The 18,424-nt window shown below is 39.0% G+C and overlaps 1 protein-coding gene across 1 annotated transcript in view; it reads right to left on the bottom strand.

Moving 5' to 3' along the window:
• Positions 1–8,512: 8,512 nt before the first annotated feature.
• Positions 8,513–18,424, bottom strand: part of LOC108314019 (ATPase family protein 2 homolog) — a 269,876-nt gene continuing 259,964 nt past the window's right edge. The window contains exon 7 of the mRNA XM_017542739.2: positions 8,513–9,228. Coding sequence (XP_017398228.2) covers positions 9,052–9,228 — 177 coding nt within the window. The 3' untranslated portion in view covers positions 8,513–9,051. The remainder of the gene's footprint in view (positions 9,229–18,424) is intronic.

Below are 18,424 nucleotides of genomic sequence, written 5' to 3'. Positions count from 1 at the left end.
AAAAAAAAAAAAAAAAAATTCACCAGGGTTTTTAGCATAGGTAACAAAACTTTTTATTTCCTTCATAAATGTGGTTCCTTAATTTTATTTGTGGTTTCATTGTCTTTATTTTTGTATAATTTGCACATTACATGGATATGTCGTACAGTGTTGAAGTGTGGGCTTTTAGTATAAACATCAGCCGAATAGTGTACATTGTACCAATTATGTAATTTCCCATCCCTCACCCCTATCCCACCCTCCTACCCTTCTAAGTCTCCAATGTGTATGCTTTATTTAGCTCCAACTTATAAATGAGAACATGCAGTATTTGACTTTGAGTTTTCACTTAAGAAAACAGCTTCCGGTTCCATCCATGTTGCTGCAAAAGATAGGATTTCAATCTTTTATAGCTATATAGTATACCATGGTAAAATATATGCCATAATTTCTTTATCTGCTCCTCTGTTGATGGACACATAGGTTGATTCCATACCTTTGCTATTGTGAATAGTGCTCCTATGAACATAGTGAGTACAGGTTATCTTTTTGATATAACAATTTCTTTTCCTTTGGGTATATACCCAGTAGTGGGACTGCTAGTGTCATTTCTCCAGTGTATGTTTTTGTCAACTTTGTCAAAGATTGTTGGCTTTGTGAAAGATATGTGGCTTTATTTCTGAGTTCTCTATTCTGTTCCATTCATCTGTTTTTATACCAATACTATGCTGTTTTTGTTACTATGTCCTTGTAGTATAGTTTGAGGTCAGATAATGTGATGCCTGCAGGTTTGTTTTTTTTTGCTTAGGATTGCTTTGGCTATTTGGGCTCCTTTTTGGTTACATATGAATTTTAAGATTGTTATAATTCTGTGAAAAATGATGTTGGTATTTCGATAGGGATTGCATCATGTCTGTAGATTGCTTTCGGCAGTATGCTCATTTTCACAATATTAATTCTTCCAATCCATGAATATGGCATTTTCCCCACCTGTTTGTGTCACCTACAATTTCTTTCATCAGTGATTTGTAGCTTTTCTTGTGGAGATTTTTCACCTTCTTGGTTAAGTATCTTCCCATGTATTTTATTTCTTTGTAGCTATTGAAAATGGGATTGTGTTCTTGATTTGATTCTCAGCTTGTCAATGGTATATCGAAATGCCACAGATAGCTTTATCTTTTAAAAGGCAATCTAGAAAGTGTAGTAATTTTTAATTTCTGCTGTAACATACCACAAATTAGTGGATTAAAACACAAGTGTATTATCTCACAGTTCTGGAGGTCAGAAGTCTGAAATGAGTCTAAAATGGGGCTAAAATCACGATGTTGGTAGAACTATGTTTTAGAAGCAACAGGGAAGACTCCCTTTCCTTACCTTTTCCAGCTTCCAGAGACCACCTGCTTTCTTTGGCTTGTGGGCCCTTTCTCCATCCTCAAAGCCAGCTGTGGAGCATCTTCAAATCTCTCTATCTGACCTTTGCTTCTTTGACCGAATTTCTTGCTCTGTCTTTCCCTCATAAGTATCCTTTTGACTACATTGGGTCTACTAGAAACATTTAGGCTAATCTCCTATCAAGATCCTCAATTTAATCACACCTGCAAAGTTCCTTTTGCCTTCTGAAGTCCACATAACAAACACATGCATAGGTTCCGAGGATTAGGACAATGGACGTACTTGGAGAATCATTCTGTCGAACACACAAAAAAATAATTTGTTTTGGAGTTTGTTCTCCAAAGAACGAGCTGTTGGACTGACCACTTCCACTGTTTTTAGTTTATTGACTTCGGCATTTACATTTTTTCCCCCTGAGGTTAATTTTGTAGTTTTTTAAAAATATAACTTTTTAGTAGAATGCTTAATTCAGTTATTCTATTAAGGAAAGTATTCAGGTGTACAAATTATCTCTGTGTAGAATGCTAATTGTGTTTCATAGATTTTAATATATAGTACTTTTATTATTTTCTAGACATTCTGCAATTTTGTTCTCAATTTCTTCTTTGATCAAGGAATCACTTAAAATTTTTGAACTTTAGTTGATTTTTGTTGTAATTGTTTCTACATTTCTTATTTTTAGTTTTATGTCATGGTAGTTATAGAGTACGTTCTGCGCCGTATCTACCTTAGCAAATACATTGTTATGTACCTGTGTGCACATACCCTATTGGGGTTCAGGGGAGCCCTCAGCTTCCCTGAGAGGATGGCTCTCCAGGTTCTTGGTCTATCACTCAAGAATGAAAGACGAGACCACAGTGCAGTGTGCTCGTAAAGTAAAATACTGGACTCAAAAAGTGGTTGCAGAAAGTGATTTGTTTAGATAAAGAAAAAGGAGAAGGAGAGAGGAAGAAACAGCTAGTTATCACACTGAGTGAGAGAAACAAAAGCCACTCTCACACCGAGTGAGAAGGGTTCCCAGAGGGGGAAAACCAGAGAGGAAAGCTCCTTTCACGCTGAGAGAATCTGGAAAGATGGAATCCAGTGGAATCCACGAGAGGAAAGACAGCTTCCACACTGAGTGGAAGGGAATTGAGAGAGAGAGAGAGAGATGGAGTTTAGGAGAGGAAAAGCAGCTTCTACACTGGGTGGAAGGAGACCCCAGAGGGGGAAAATCCAGGAGGGGAAAGAGAGCTCCCACTATGTGGGAGGGGATTCCAGAGAGCTGGAAATCCACTGTAGGAGAAGAAGCAGGGGAATTTATCCCAGAAGAAATTCCCACCTCCCCAAGTTCCTCTGGCCAATGAAAGGAGTTCCTTTAAATTTTCGCTGGGGTGATTGACTCTTAGTTTCTTCCCGTGCCCATGAAATTTAAACATAAACTGTTAAATCTCCCAGATGGAGAGAGAGGGGAGCGGGGCATGGCGCTGGGAAGTTCTTGCCCTTGAAACTACGCCCCCTGGTGGACCTGGAAAGAGAACACATTCCCTCACTATAATTATATGTATGATATGAGTATAAAATGATATGCATTCTCTATTTGCAGAGTTTAAACATATTTGTTATTAGCTATTATTCAGATCCTCTGTATCTTGGAGATAATGTCTATACTAGGTCATAACTTTTTCTTTTTTATAGCAGCATGTTACATTGTATGGATGTACTATACTTTATTTAAATAGCTCTTCTTGGATAATGGAATTGTTTCTAATATTCTAACAAAGCTGTAATGAAAAATTTTCATACATACCATTTTGTAACTTATCTGAATGATAAATGGTTTGATGTGAATTTCTGAATCAAAGGCTACATGAGAGTATTATTTTTCTTCATCCCCTTCCTTTGCTCTGTTCTCTTTAAATATGACTCAATTATTTTATCTTCTGAATCACATCATCCAAGTTTTCTTAACTTTGATACTTCAAAGCCGTTGTATTCAAAACTTTTTTCCTTTTTCCTCAGAAAATGTTCCTTCTTCCAAATGTGCCCCAGCTTTCTTTTGGTGTTTTGTTTCTCTTCTTCCAAACTTCCTCCCCACCCCACATTTTTTGCATAGTTCCCCTGCTATTTCCATTTGGGATATTATAATTTGTGATTATTCGCTGCCCCAAAATAATCTGTATTCAATATCTTTAATTCTCCTATTTTCTTGTCACAATTTTCATTACTGTCTATAATTATGTTGAATGCAAATAATATTTTAATGGCTGTGGGTGTATGATAAACATTTGAATATATTATTACCTGTCAATTCCCTTCTCATTTAACTGTATTTCATTGATTTTTATTAAATATGCTGTTCACATTTTAATGTTTCTGGAATCAGGATGTAATACTATTAACATGCAAATAGTATTATAGTACTTTTTTTTGTAGAAAATGTTGTTTTTAAATAGTGGGTCTTACAATCCATGGTGTATTGAAACCAAGCAAACAAGGTATTTCCTGTTCACACTAAATGTGCTTTTAAGCAGAGTATATGTAAAACTTCGTAGCTCCTTTTTAAATTGGTCCAAAATTGAAACCTGTAGTATGTGTTATATTTGTTCCCTGTTTTCAGCATAGATGAATTCTATTTTTCTTTCCTTTCATATCCTTGGGTTTTGCTGTGTGGGGGTGTGACACTTAACCATTTTTCCAGAAATGTTTACCACTAAATCTTGAAAGAGGAGTCTACAAATTTCTGTATGATTTTGTAGGGCTTCCAAAACCCTATAACATCTCTTTCTGCTAAAATTGGTTGGAGTAAGGGGAATATTTGAAAAAGACATTAGGTAAGAAGGCCTATCTATGCACATTAACTGTTATAATGAAAAGCCAAGGAAAAAAGACAAATTTGTAGCCTTAGAATTTCTATGTGGATCACATTTGGAAACCAGTGTTAATTTAATCCATACATAATATCAAAGAATGCTTTAGTGTGTGCTCATCTTTAAAGGAAGTGTTCAGGAAAACATGATACAATAAGCTAAGACTCTAATAACCTCACATTCTGGAACTTCAGTAAAAACAGACCAGTACAACACTTTTATTCTATTTTCACAGCAACTTTTTCTGTAACCTTCTGATTAGGCCAAATTAGACATATGTTCAAGTTTGGTTCTTTTATAAATTCAATCATTATTTTTTAAAAATGCAAAGTCTATATGTTATTTTTAAAACCTGTTTTGCACATTAGAAATAAGACAGAACCAAATATTTATCAAGCTAAGTTAGGGTAGTTTCTTGACCATGAAGAAATAAAAGTCAGAAGCCGCTCTAAGTTTTGTTGTAAGAAGAAAAAATTATACTATTCAAACTAAAATCTCCTGGAACACTGAAAAGACATGTCAATGTGAATATCCCTGACATCCGAAAGAATCTGGATCAAAGGCAAACTTTTGACCAAACAGATGCCAAAAGTAAATTGTCTTCCTAAGACAGGAAGCTGGCCATTTTCTTTCCTTGCTGAATTTGAATTTTCCATGAACTATATACCATGTATTCTATCACACACAAACCCAAATAATAGGATCATACACTGCTATGCTTTTTTTTTATTTTTAAGAGATAGGATCTCACTACATTCCCCAGGCTGGATTCAAACTCCTGAGCTCAAGTGATCCTCTCACCTCAACCCCGAGTAGCTGGGACTACTGGTGTTTGCCACCATGCCCAGCTTTCATACATTCTTGTAAATACATAAACATGAGACTACGGGATTAGAAGTAAAATCTTCATGGAGATGAAGCTGAGGCAAACTGTTATTAAGGACACCTGACCTGCTCTTTTCTGTGACTCAGATTTTTACTAGTACTTTTGTAAAATGGGAACAAGCTTCAAACAGAGGAATTGCACGCCTTGATTTATATTTCCACATAGCTCATTAGGGCTATGTGGAAATATAAATAATTGGCTTATAAGCGACTAAAGATATAATGCTCTAAAATCTTGAAAAAAAATCTTAATTCCCAACTCCTTTGCAGGACCACAGTGCTAATGGAAATAGATGTCTTATTCCCAGACATTATGTCTCCCATCCTGTCAGGTAATGGAAGTGTCGTCTACACACTATTTTCAGCAACAAATTCTCTCAATTTGTTTCCTGCATCCTAAAAGCCTGATCTCTTATCTGCCTTCTTGCACTTTATTCCACTGTACCCAATACTCCTGATTTTCCAGAAACATGGGATTGTGGGCACTGTGAATTGCATTATGAATTCAAGGAATTGAGTTAAATGATATGATTGTGTTGGTTTAAGGCCCATCTTTGAAAAATTATCATGAAATATTTAAGTACACAAACAGTACAGACTATATTAAATCAGCACCTATATTCCCATCACTCACTTTAAGATATGAAACATTACTGACACAATTGAAGCACCTCAACTTTTCTCCCCTGAGGAAATTCCTTGCCAGTATTTGGTCATTTTTTTTTCCCCATTCATTTATTCTTCTACTATATATGCCCCCATAAACATATATTATTTTTCATGCTTCCAATTTTAAATATCATATTCTTCTAAAACATTCTTCTTTGTTCATCTGTGTTTCATCCCTGTTTCATATGCAGCTCTAAATATTTTCTATTGCCATAGTATTCCATTGTATGACTATCATATAAATCTATTCTATTATTGATGGACATTTAGATTGTTTCCAGGTTCTTACTATGTAAAAATAATGGTGCTATGAACTTTGCTATTTGCTATCTCACTGCACCAATGTGAGACTTGCTCTGGGATATGCACCTAGGAGAACTGTTAGATTGCAGGGTCTTCAACATTACTAGATATGCTAGTTGCCTTCCAAAGTGGTTATACCAATTTACGCTCTCATCAGCAGATCTGAGGTCCCACTCCTTCACATTCTGTGAGATTACAGGCCCTTTGTAAGCAGGGCACAGCTTTTGGAATCCTCTGAGATGAGGATACATTCCTCTAACTAGTGCAAGTGCTAGTTACCCCAAGGGCATTTTTAGCTTGGCTCCATGTTTTTAGGTTAATTTGTAGGTTTTGAGGTTTCATGAATTTGACAGTAGTGTGAATTCAAATCCTGAAGCTATGGGCAGGTAAGCTCATAGAATTCTCAGAGAGGCCTCTTTTAAAAAATGTTTTGAAAATCAAAAGCACAGGCCAAGTCAGAAAGGCTCCTTGTGGTCTTCCTGGCCAGCAGGAGATTTTCTTTTCTTGTCTACCCTTGTGCTGAGAGTGTTGGTTATTGAAGGGCTTCAGTGTTGGTTATTGAAGAGCTTCAGCATTAGGTACAGCGCTCAGTTGTAACTTGATGTTATATGGGCTGAAGGCTTTGAGTGGCCATTAATATCTAAACTCCTTGTTGACTGAGACTGCTACCCTCCTCCCCACTACCCAGCCTCCTGCCCCATTTCACACTTCTGGTTTTTATTTTGTTGGGGAGGAGATTTCTTTTATTTTCTTGTTTAGGCCCTGAGGGATACGTTTTCCTATTATTTTCTTGTGCCCTTAGCCATATATTTAATAGGGAAGATGGTAAGCTCCTCTCTCTCTTCATAATTTTCTATGTAAATAACAACTAAAGGGAAAACACAGAGCATAAAGTTTTGAGGTTGTATTTATTTCAATATGGAAATCTTGTTTTCCAAACCTGCAGTGTCCAAAAGAACCTTCTGAATGAGGGGACCGTTCTCTAATCTACTCTGTTCAGTGTGGCAGGCCCTTGTCACATGTGGCTAATGTGTCTGATAAACTAATTCTTAAATATTATTTTAGTTAATTTAATAAAAATGGCAACATGTAATTAGTGGTTATTGTATTTAACAACACAGTTCTAAATGATAATATTTCTAGTCCCCTGGGTGGCTTTATGTACTGGTAAACTCGTGTTGTCTTGCAAATCTGACATTTTGGAGGATGTAAATATATTTGAGGATGAAATATTTGAAACGTGACTTCAGAATATATGTCACCACAGGCTACGCATGGTGGCTCACACCTGTAATCTCAGCACTTTGGGAAGCTGAGACGGGTGTGGCGGGGGGTGGGGGGGGGTGACCTGAGGCCAGGAGTTGGAGACCACCCTGGGCAACAAAGCAAGACCCTGTCTCTCTGATTTTTTTTTTTTTTTTTAATTAGCCAGACATGGCAGACATGGGGGTGTGTACCTGTTGTCCTAGCTACTCAGGAGGCTGAGGCAGGAGGATCACATGAGCTGTAGGAGTCTTCAGCTGCAGTAAGCTACGACTGTGCCACTGAATGTCAGCGTGGGTGACAGAGCAAGACCCGATCTCTAAACAAACGAACAAACAAACAAAGAACATATGCCACCACAAAACTATAGAGCCCATTATTCTGATAATCAGGTATTTCTTGTCTGATTTTTCTTTCTAAGAATTTTCAAAGATCTACAGTGATCAAGTTTAAGTGTACATTCTTCCCATTGCCAGTTTCTGATCTGAAAGTCAGAATATCACTTTCTGAAAGCTTTTTCAAGAGTATTTATGAAGTATTAAAGTGTTAAGAAATCCTGAGGATAAATAACAAGGAGCATAAATATACTATTTAGAATGCAACATAATATACTTAAGAGTTCAATTTGCCATATCTTTGAACTGAAAAGCTTACTGGAAACCTGAAAAATATGTACAAGTAAAAACATGAACACTTCATATGATTCACTAATAGCATTTTATGGAAAAAAAAAAAACAAACACCCAACCAGGTGCGGTGGCTCACACCTGTAATCCCAGCACTTTGGGAGGCCGAGGTAGGTGGATCACCTGAGGCCAGGCATTCAAGACCAGCATGGCCAAAATGGCGAAACTCTGTCTCCACTAAAAATACAAAAATTAGCCAGGTGTGGCGGTGCACGCCTGTAGTCAGTCCCAGCTACTCAGGAGGCTGAGGCAGAAGAACTGCTTGAACTTCAGTGGTGGAGGCTGTAGTGAGCAGAGATCGCACCACTGCACTCCAGCCTAGGCGACAGAGCAAGACTCCATCTCAAAACAACAACAACAAATAAGACAAAACAACAATAAAAAAACCCAAGTCTACCGCTCTAGGCTTAGACTGGGCTGATACCTGCATTTTGTTTTCTAACTTTCAAAGGGCATTGAATTATATAAAATATCTCTTTAAAAAAATTTTTTTGGCCGTAGGTAGAGATTAAGAAGGCTAAAGCAATAATGCATATGTGAATTACAATGAGAACACATACATACATATTTGAGAAGGCCACATAAGCCTGGCTGGCACATTTGGCCATTTTACTGGCTGGCCTTCAAAAATAAAGATTAAAAAAAATGTATCCAGATACAATTTCTATGTCCCTGTACAAAATTGATGCCAACAGGTTTGGCATTTTAGGAAGACACTCAAACAGATTCTAGAAAAAGAAGTCACTTCATAGGATGAACAGACTAGGTCACAAATGAAAAAGCTAAACATTTGTTTTTTAAAACTCACCACAAATTTCCAAATAAAACTGTTTGAAACTTATGTTCAGAGATATTTTCACTGTACTTACACGACTCGAAAATCTGTAAGAACCAAAGCCCCTAAATTCTACTGAACATATTTCAAACATTTTGCCTAACGAGAATTTTTTTAAACACTCTCAAAAAATTTTAAAAAGAAATTTTCTCTGTAAAGGATTTTCAGCATTTTGAATATGTACATTTTCTCAGAGTGTATGTAGCCCACTCTTCTCTTGATAATCTTCATAAAAACGTCTCAATGACTCAGGAATTCTAGGTGTCACAATGCTCAAGGCTTGAGTGAAATGTCTTTTCATGATGAAATTGGCTTGAATGTCTTCTTCCAGAGCCAGAAGAGCTGCCTCTCTGCAGACGGCTACAATCTGAAGTTTTAAAAAATAAGTAAATAAAAGGAGGTAGAAAACAAACAGTACTCTTTTAAAAACAATATTCTGAATCTTCATCTGTGGTGCCTTCTACATATGTCCATTGCTCAAATTTATCTACAAGAATGTCCACTCAAGTTTTCAAAAGGATAAAAGGTAATCATATAGAGCTTTCTATTCTTTCCTTCATCCCAAAGCAATGTATTAGGTACACAGAACCAGGAGTGCCAAAAGATATCTAAGAAGTGGCATTTGCTTTTAAGAGCATTTGCTCTTAACCATAAAGGTGGGTAGCTGTGCACGCAGATACTTTTAACACGGGATGGCAAAAGATGCATGTGTCTATGTGGCAGGGGGAGGCAGAAGCCAACGGTCAAGGGAGGGCAGAACGGGGAGATTTTCTGATACAGAGTAAGGCCTTGATCATCAACACACCTTGTCATAGCACAGAGTTTCCACATTCCTTTCAACCTTTGATGTATTACCAGCATGTAAAAGCATTTCTTTACGTGTATCTCTTTAACAATTTCTTCAATCTTGGGAATTTCAGATAGAGTTGTCAACATTTACTTTGGAGAGTTGCATTAGAACAGAGAAGTGAATGCTGTTTACTCAGCCCGGAAAGCTGGAAGAATTGAAAAGAATCTGGGGAGGGGGTGGAATGGATGCAGAGGGAGGAAGGAGGAGGCAGTAGGAAAACGGAAGGGGAGGAAGGTTCAAGAATCCCGAAATGTGTTTTTAAGCCCTCTGGACTTCAGACAGAGGAAGCAGGCTGATGCCAGTGTCATTCTAAAGACACATTACAGTGGTGAAAAGAGCTTGTGGGATGAAAAGAGATATTGTGATTTTCAGGGCAACAGGGAAAACAGTGATTGATATTGACTGCGCCCTTATATCGGTAAATGAAAGGGCCAGCTGAAACACATTTGTCCAGCCATTCAGCATATTTTCTCTGTTTGTTCACTCACTGAAAAGAGTTCCTCTGCTTATGCTGGGCTAATGGCTGCCAAAGCAGTTTAGTAGCTTTTTAGGGGATTTAGCAGCATGTTTAGGGAGCTTTGAAAAACATGCATAGATTTAGATGGCTTTGTCAAATTACGACAATGTAACTATTAGTTCTGGGCTTCATTAATGAGCACTGAAGTTAACTATAGTGGTTATGCATGTTAATGTTTTTCTGAAAAAAGAGAGTGGCTATCAACTTGTTGAAGGAAAAAACAAAACTTCAAGGGATTAGTAAAACCACTTTATCACATGTTCTGGTGCAAAAAAGAGTTCTTTTGAAAACAGGAATGTGATAATTAATAAGCACAGTAAAAGCCTGTGAAATGCTCAGCATGGTAAACTGGGCATTTCACAGGCTTTTACTGTGCTTATTAACTATCCATCCGATGGTTCCACTGTGCTCTAAGGAAACCTTGGAGATCTCTATAAAGGGAGGTGAAGGGACCAAGTGGGGAGAGCCCCCACCCACACCCCTCTGAGGAGCACTTCTTTTATCCAGACAAGAATTTGAAGCATTGGTTGCAAGGCTAAAAAGTCTGAAGAATCATTGAAGGAGCAAAGAGCACTACATTTCCTGCTGGGTGGTGGAGCTCTCTTTCTGTCTCCTGCACACCTCCCCCACCCTTCATAGCTGAGACTCCCTCAGGGATGTCAGAGCCTGGCACATAATGGCTGGAAACATTTATTGAGCATCTACTATAGGAGTGGACAAATACCAATTACTGTACTAATTCATTTGCTATATGACTGATATCCCCCTGTTTTTGCACAATGCAGTGAGAAGTATGCCTAAAGTCTGATGGAAACGTATCAAACAGAGTGACCAGATGAGCATGTGTACCGTGGTGGCTGGGGTGGGGGCTGGATAAATAGAGGGGGCTGAGAAAAAGAAAGGGTGCCTGGAAGCTCTCAAAGTTTCTAGGATTTGGTTCACATGGCCAGATGGGTGGTTTGCCCTGCTGGCACATCCGAGGAAGGGAACCAATTGTCAGATAGGCTTCCACCCTCAACACACAGTAATCAAACTGGCAAAAGAAGAAATGATTGTATTCTTTTAATTGCTGGAACCTCAGGGAGCCTAACAAAGCAAAATAAATGTAGGTAGTGGGAAGTGTTACATCATTAGGGCCTAGAAGGCTGTCCTTAGGGGCAGTATCGCTTGGCAATTTCACTTTCCTTCCTTCACATTTGATTCTACAGATTTTTCTATGAGCTATAATTTGTGTGTGTGTGTGTGGGGGGGGGGTAGCTTACATGGTAGTGACAAAGTGGATATTGGTGGTGAGTTACGGTCAGAGAAGTAGTGACCCCTTGAAATGTGGATGTTTGTAACTTAGAGCCTCTAGTGTATGTCAGTGATTGAGAAAAATTCCCCTACTATATCTAGTACTCTCCTAACTCTTAATAAAACAATTCCATCTAGCTTGGAGAACTATGAAGCTATGAGATATAGAACACTTGGACAGAGTTTTGACCAGATCACTAATGTTTGGATTAGATAGAGATGACCTAGAGAACCTCTGAGAGTTAATGAAAAGAGAAACATGGGTACCTAAAGACCTCATATAAAAGTGTCTTACTCTGCGTAGAGGAAGGCGTGTAGCTGTCTGTATGTCCTAGGGTACGAGAAACACTGAATTCAACACTTGCTTCAATACACATTACTCTGTTTCTTTTTATTTATAAATGTTCCAAAGAGCTAGTCAATAAGGTAATCTTTTTCTGTCACTCTTACTCTCCTATCACATTTACTTAGCAATAAACAGCCAGTCAGTAACTGAGGGAAACGTAAATAGGACACTACAAATAATTGGCCAGCCATTCTTTCGTCAACCAACATCCACTGAATAGCTACTGTGTGCAATAACTATATGAAGCCAGGTGGATGACGCAGGCATGTCTGGGACATAGCACTCCTCTTCCCATGCTCACAAACCAGTAGCGGATGCACAGAAGTGAAATGCTCTGTGTGCCAGTATATCAGAAGTACTGTCAGGGAGGCAAATGGAAAGGGCTTTAGTGTGGAGAGAAGGAATAAATTACAGCTTTGGAAACCAAAGTGTGAAGAACAGAACTGAGAGCTGCATACAGGTAAAGGAAAGGATTAGCAGGAACAAAATGAGCAGAGAAACAGGAAGGTGGGAAGGAAGAAAACATGGATTACATTGAACTAGCCTCAGTAGACAGAATGGAGAATTTTTTAAAAAAGAATAATTCTACCATCAAACATAACCAAAATTAACAATGATAGTGTTTTCAAAGTCATGAGGGCCACAATGACAGTGAAGGCTAGTCAGTACCAGACCTCTCTAAAGCTCTAAACCAAATCCACAAGCAGCTGATACACAAGCAGCTGACAGAGCGTAACTCCTAAAAGTTCCTTTTGTTTTTATTTTTTCCTCATGAAAAGGCTTCTTAGTAGAAATTCTAAAAGCAAAAGCATTGACTGGATTATTGGATTTTTTCTCCTAGCCCAAATAAAAAGGTAGATCTGGAAACAGATGTATTCTTAGGATATCCATGATGGCTGGTTTCTATCTGCTCTGGGAGCCACTTACTGTGGCATGAGTTCCAAGATATGATATAATACTTCCCAAGAAAAGTGCAGCTTTCCTGCTCATTTTCATGGCCCATGCCACCATTTCCCTGAAGAAATTAGTGTCTGTTCAGGAGAAGTATTCTATGGTCAAATAAGTTTTGGGCAACACTATATAGGTTGAATATTCCTTCTCTGAAATGCTTGGGACCAGACGTTACAGATTTTGGAATATTTGCATTCTGCTTATTGGTTGAATATCTGTAATCTGAAAATCTGAAATCCAAAATGCTGCAACGAGCATTTCCTTTGTGTGTTATGTTGGTACTCAAAAGTTTTGGATTTTGGAGCATTGAGGACTTCAGATTAGTGATACTCAACCTGTATATATTCTGTTCCCCATGGTGCACAATAGAATTTTAAAGGTTTTACAAAGGCTAGTGATGATCAGTTTGATTTTCTTTAACCCAATGTAATGGTCTGAATGTGTTTCTCCAAAATTTATATGTTGAAACTTAATCTCCAATGCTACTTACTAGTATTAAGAGGTGAGGTCTTTGGGAGGTAACCAGGTTGTGAGGGTTCTGTCCTCATTGACAGATTTAGTACCCTTATAAAAGAAGCCTGATGGAGCTGGTTGGCCCTTCAACCATGTGAGCACACAGCTAGAAGGTATGTCTACAAGGAATAGGCTCTCATCAGACACCAAATCTGCTGGCATCCTGATCTTGGACTTCCCAGTTTTCAGAAGTATGAGCAATAAATTTGTATTATTTATAAGTTGCCCAGTCTAAGGTATTTTGTTATAGCACCATAGTGGACTGTGACATTCATTGTTTCCTATAGAACACTTTCCCTCTCCCGTTTCTGGCAGAACATCTATACATGGTTTACTGGTGATCTATGGCACATAACTTTGGGAGATACCAAACAACTCACTCAGGGCACATTGTGGCTCTTGCCTATTAGCATAGCTTTTTACTTTTGCTCTCCCCTATTCCAAAATAGAAAAAGGAAGCGGGTGGAGGAGAAGGGGAGAAGATGGGGAGAGGCCTGAGACACAGAAGAAAGGCCAGTGTGTTTAATGGAGTCAAAGGGCAGCAACAGTGGCAGTAGCCAAACCACTGACTTGTGCTCTGGATATATAAACAGTCAAGGTATGTTTGCTGAAGAGTTACTTAACTACAGGCACATTTTCAAAAAGATGCATACTATGTGCATCTTTCCCAGATTTGGCCAATCTTCAGTATTTTTAGTTACTTATGTTTCATAAGATCTAGATAAGCAGTTCCCAACCTTTTTAGCACCAGGGACTGGTTTCATGGAAGACAGTTTTTCCATGGACAGGGAGTCACAGAGTGGGGGTGGTTTTGGAATGAAACTGTTCCACCTCAGATCATCAGGCGTTAGATTCTCATAAGGAGTGTGCAAGCTAGATCTCTTGTATGCACAGATCACAATAGGGTTCACACTCCTAAGGGAATCTAATGCCGCCGCTGATCTGACAAGACGCAGAGCTCAGGTGGTAATGCTCGCTTGCCCACTGCTCACCTCCTGCTGTGCAGCCTGGTTCCAACAGGCCATGGACCAGTACCGGTGCACGGCCTGGGGTGGGAACCCCTGATCTAGATGTTGTCAGTTCTTCTTAAGTTCTTGGAATGAAAGAAAGTGAATAACTAAAATTGTTTAATGCTGTGATATATGTTCATCTCAAGCCAGTTTGGAGCACTACTCTGCATTTAGTTCTTTCTGCAGAACTAATTTCTAACATAAACTAGAAATTCTAGCAGGAATACAATTATGCCTGTGTTATTTTTGAGAGATGCTTTCTTAGGTATCAAAATTTATCCCATAGGAACAGGAGCTTCTTTGTTGTACTGTCACAGAAAAAAAACTGCCCTGGATTTGAGCACGATTTCAGAACATTTACAAACAGTGCAGTAACATATAGTCATGTGTTGCTCAACAACAGGGATATGTTCTGAGAAGGGCACTGTTGGGGCTTTCGTTGTTGTATAGATACGAGATGGTAATAGCCCATTACACACTAGGCTATGGGGTCTCTCCTACTGCTCCTACACTACACGCCTGTACAGCATGTTACTGAATACTGTTCGCAGGCAGCTGTAACGCAATGGTAAGTATCACATAGAAAAGGGACAGCAAAAAAAAAATATTATAATCTTACAGAACCACCATCATATATTTGGTCCACTGTTGACTGAAATGTCATTATGTGCTGCATGACTGTATATTGTTTTGGAGGACCAGAATGGAATCTTTGCTAAAAAAAATTATTCAAATGGTGATTTATTGTCTCACTTGATGAAACTAACCTAAGATTATGGGATTTTCCTTTCTGTATTAAGCTTTGGAAAAGTAAGGTCTTTTCAGATAAATTTGCCAACATATCTCTCTATTTGGGAATGAATACTATAGAAACTGAAGGGAAAAAACCTTCAATTTAAACTAGGACCTTTCTCATTCCTATCTATAAAGTTTGTAGGAAAACCTAATGAGGGGTGTGTGTGTGTGTGTATATACATGTATGTGTGTATCTACACTGAACGCAGGGACCACCACAAAGCTCATCACTCTGCCGGCATCCCATTCAAAATGCAGATGGAGCTGGGTGTAGTGGTATAGGCCTGCAGTCATGCTACTTAGGAGGCTGTGATGGGAGGATCACTTGAACCCAGGAGTTCAAGGTCAGGCTGGGCAACACTACAAGACTCTGTCTCTAAAAAACAAACAAAAAGCAAAAGTAGATAAAGTCTGGAACAGTTTCAGTGATGGGGGAATTCAGCTGAATTTTTCCCATGAGGCCATAAAGAACTCTGCTGAGATGTATAGGTGAATAGACAAGTTTGAATCACAGACTGTCTGGAATGTTAAACTAACTGTTTAGAAAGAAAACCCTTGGTCGCTCAAGCTCCTTAACTACTTTGGCAAAAAGGATTTTGGAAGCTTTCCCCCTAATCCCTTCACCATCTTGTCTTCTTCCCCCATAGGCTGCAGACTAGATCATAGAAATGAATTATTAACCAACTGCTAGCAAGATTGCTTTTGCCATTGGGCTGTTAAAACAGACAAACAAACAAAAAAACCCTTTTGGCTGGCTCTGTAAATCTGAGTATATAATCTTAATCAGTTTTGACTAAAAAATCAATACCCAACTAGCCTGGTTAACAGGGTGAAACCTCGTTTCTATTAAAAATACAAAATATTAGCCGAGCCGGGTGTGGTGGTGTGCACCTATAATCCCAGCTGTTGGGGAGGCTGAGGCAGGACAATCACTTGAACCCAGGAGGCAGAGGTTGCAGTGAGTCAAGATCGTGTGCCATTGCGCTCAGCTTGGGCAGTAACAGTGAAACTCTCCAAAAAAAAAAAAAAAAAAAAAGATACCCAAGCTTTAGAATATATATACACCTTTTTGCAAAGGTAAAAACATTATCTGTTTGTGGAAATGAGAAAATGAGACAAAAGACTAGCAGAGTGGGCCCAAGATCTCACTGTCAGAGCTGGATGAAGACATGCCTTCGTTTCAGTGGCCATGACACTAATTTATTTTGTGCCAACAGGTCACAAATTTTCTTTCCATTTGTTCAGCAGTAATAACAGATCTGATGATCGAATATCTGACAGAAACATAAAACAACAAAGGCAGGATCTCACAATGTAAATGATTTAGGCATATCTGAAATGAATTCCTATGAGGTACGAAAGGAAAAGATTTATAATGAAAATGTTTAGAAATCCTCAAAGCCACTGAATAAAATAGTAATGAGTTTCAACTGTGGCAAAAAAAAGTCAGCAATGAAAGCAAAGGGACATGTAAATATAAAATTTCATACTATATTTTACATTTATATATTTTACGCTATATTTTATATATATAAAATTTCAAGCTCTCTAAAAAGCAGTTCCTTTATAACAACAATACAGGATAACTGGATTACTCGAGACAGCTCCACTTGTGAGCAGTGTGGGGAAGCAACTCCGAGGGATGAGAAGGCTCTTGACCATTGAACCTTGGGAAATCTAATTACCTCACTTTTAAATGCAAAAGGGCAAAAGAGGCAATTGTGCAGACTTCTGAATGCCATGAAGAATAAGAACAATGTCTTACTTCACTGTGGAAAAAAATGAAACCTCTTATACATAGCCTACGGTTCTTTCCCCAATTCATGAGACAAGAAGAGTTTAAACAGGTGGCTCAGTTTAGCAAAACAGAAACAGGCGTATTGTGAAAATTAAAACCAACATGGTTTTTAAGCAAGCAGTAATAATTTTAAAAAACGATGTGATAAAGAGTAACAGTCAAGGCAAAGACTGCTTACCAAAAACTAATCAACAGGAAGGAAAACCGAAAACGTTGGGCCCTATTCTGGGTATTGATTCCCACTGTGCTTTCACTCTTCCCCAGTTCTTTTCAGTTTCACAGTAATACTAGCTGCTTTTCTGGTGCATTGACTGATTAGAAACCCAATTGTAAATTTAAGCAGTTGCTTCCATTTCCAGATAAGACCTGGGTAGTATCAGCACGTCCTTGTTATTGGCTGTAAACAGCTGACTATAATGACAACAGGCAAACATACCCATGAGAGTGCACGTAGGCATGGGAAGAACAGACACCGCTGTAAGTGGGCCTGTGGAGGAGGGGAACTAAGAGCCGCTCCCTTCCAATAGGGATGCTGAAATTCAAACTTAGCCTTCCTCACTACATTCCCGATGGCCTCTCAGATTATGTACATTCTCAAAGAAGGTGAAGGGGTAATAAGGTCTGATGGTGACTTAAACAACTACCTAAATTCTTGGTTCCTGTCATCCCCTCCCTACACTTCTGGCAGGCACAGGGAGCACTTGGATCTGTGGAGAAAATGAAGCCAGCATTTTTTTTTTTTTTTGAGACAGAGTTTCGCTCTTGTTACCCAGGCTGGAGTGCAATGGCGCGATCTCGGCTCACCGCAACCTCCGCCTCCTGGGTTCAGGCAATTCTCCTGCCTCAGCCTCCTGAGTAGCTGGGATTACAGGCACACGCCACCATGCCCAGCTAATTTTTTGTAGTTTTAGTAGAGACGGGGTTTCACCATGTCGACCAGGATGGTCTCGATCTCTTGAACTCGTGATCCACCCGCCTCGGCCTCCCAAAGTGCTGGGATCACAGGCTTGAGCCACCGCGCCCGGCCCAGCATTTTGAAATGTGCCAGAAGAGGAAAAGTGGCTCCTGAGAGCTGAATTCACACATCTAGTTTAACCAGTATGCGGGAGGTCTGCTTAAAAGTTCATAGGAAAACTACAACTGCATCCTAGAGATTGTAATTTAATGGTACACACAAGGTCATGGCCACACAGCAATTTCTTGTGTGAGTGAGTGAACTGCACAGTTCAGGCTACAGTATCAGCAGGGACCAAGCTGGAGGAGAAAGACACCCTCACATCCTTCTTCTGCAGCTGCACACTGAATCCATGCATTGCCAGAGATGATGTCTCTAGGCTCAGCCGTGGCAGCCTGGCTGCTGCCTCCGCTGTTTTGCATGAAGCAAGCATGTCTTCCACTGAGGCTGAAATGTGCTTCTCAGCTTTTTTTGTATTTCAAGTGTACTAAATAGCTTTAAAGAATCTACCAAAAGAAATGGGCTGCAGGGCTTT

The sequence above is a fragment of the Cebus imitator genome, unplaced genomic scaffold, assembly GCF_001604975.1.
Source record: "Cebus imitator isolate Cc_AM_T3 unplaced genomic scaffold, Cebus_imitator-1.0 Scaffold146, whole genome shotgun sequence".
NCBI classification, from domain to species: Eukaryota; Metazoa; Chordata; class Mammalia; order Primates; family Cebidae; genus Cebus; species Cebus imitator.
Note: the sequence above shows the minus strand (reverse complement) of the source record. Positions and strands in the feature narration are given on the sequence as shown.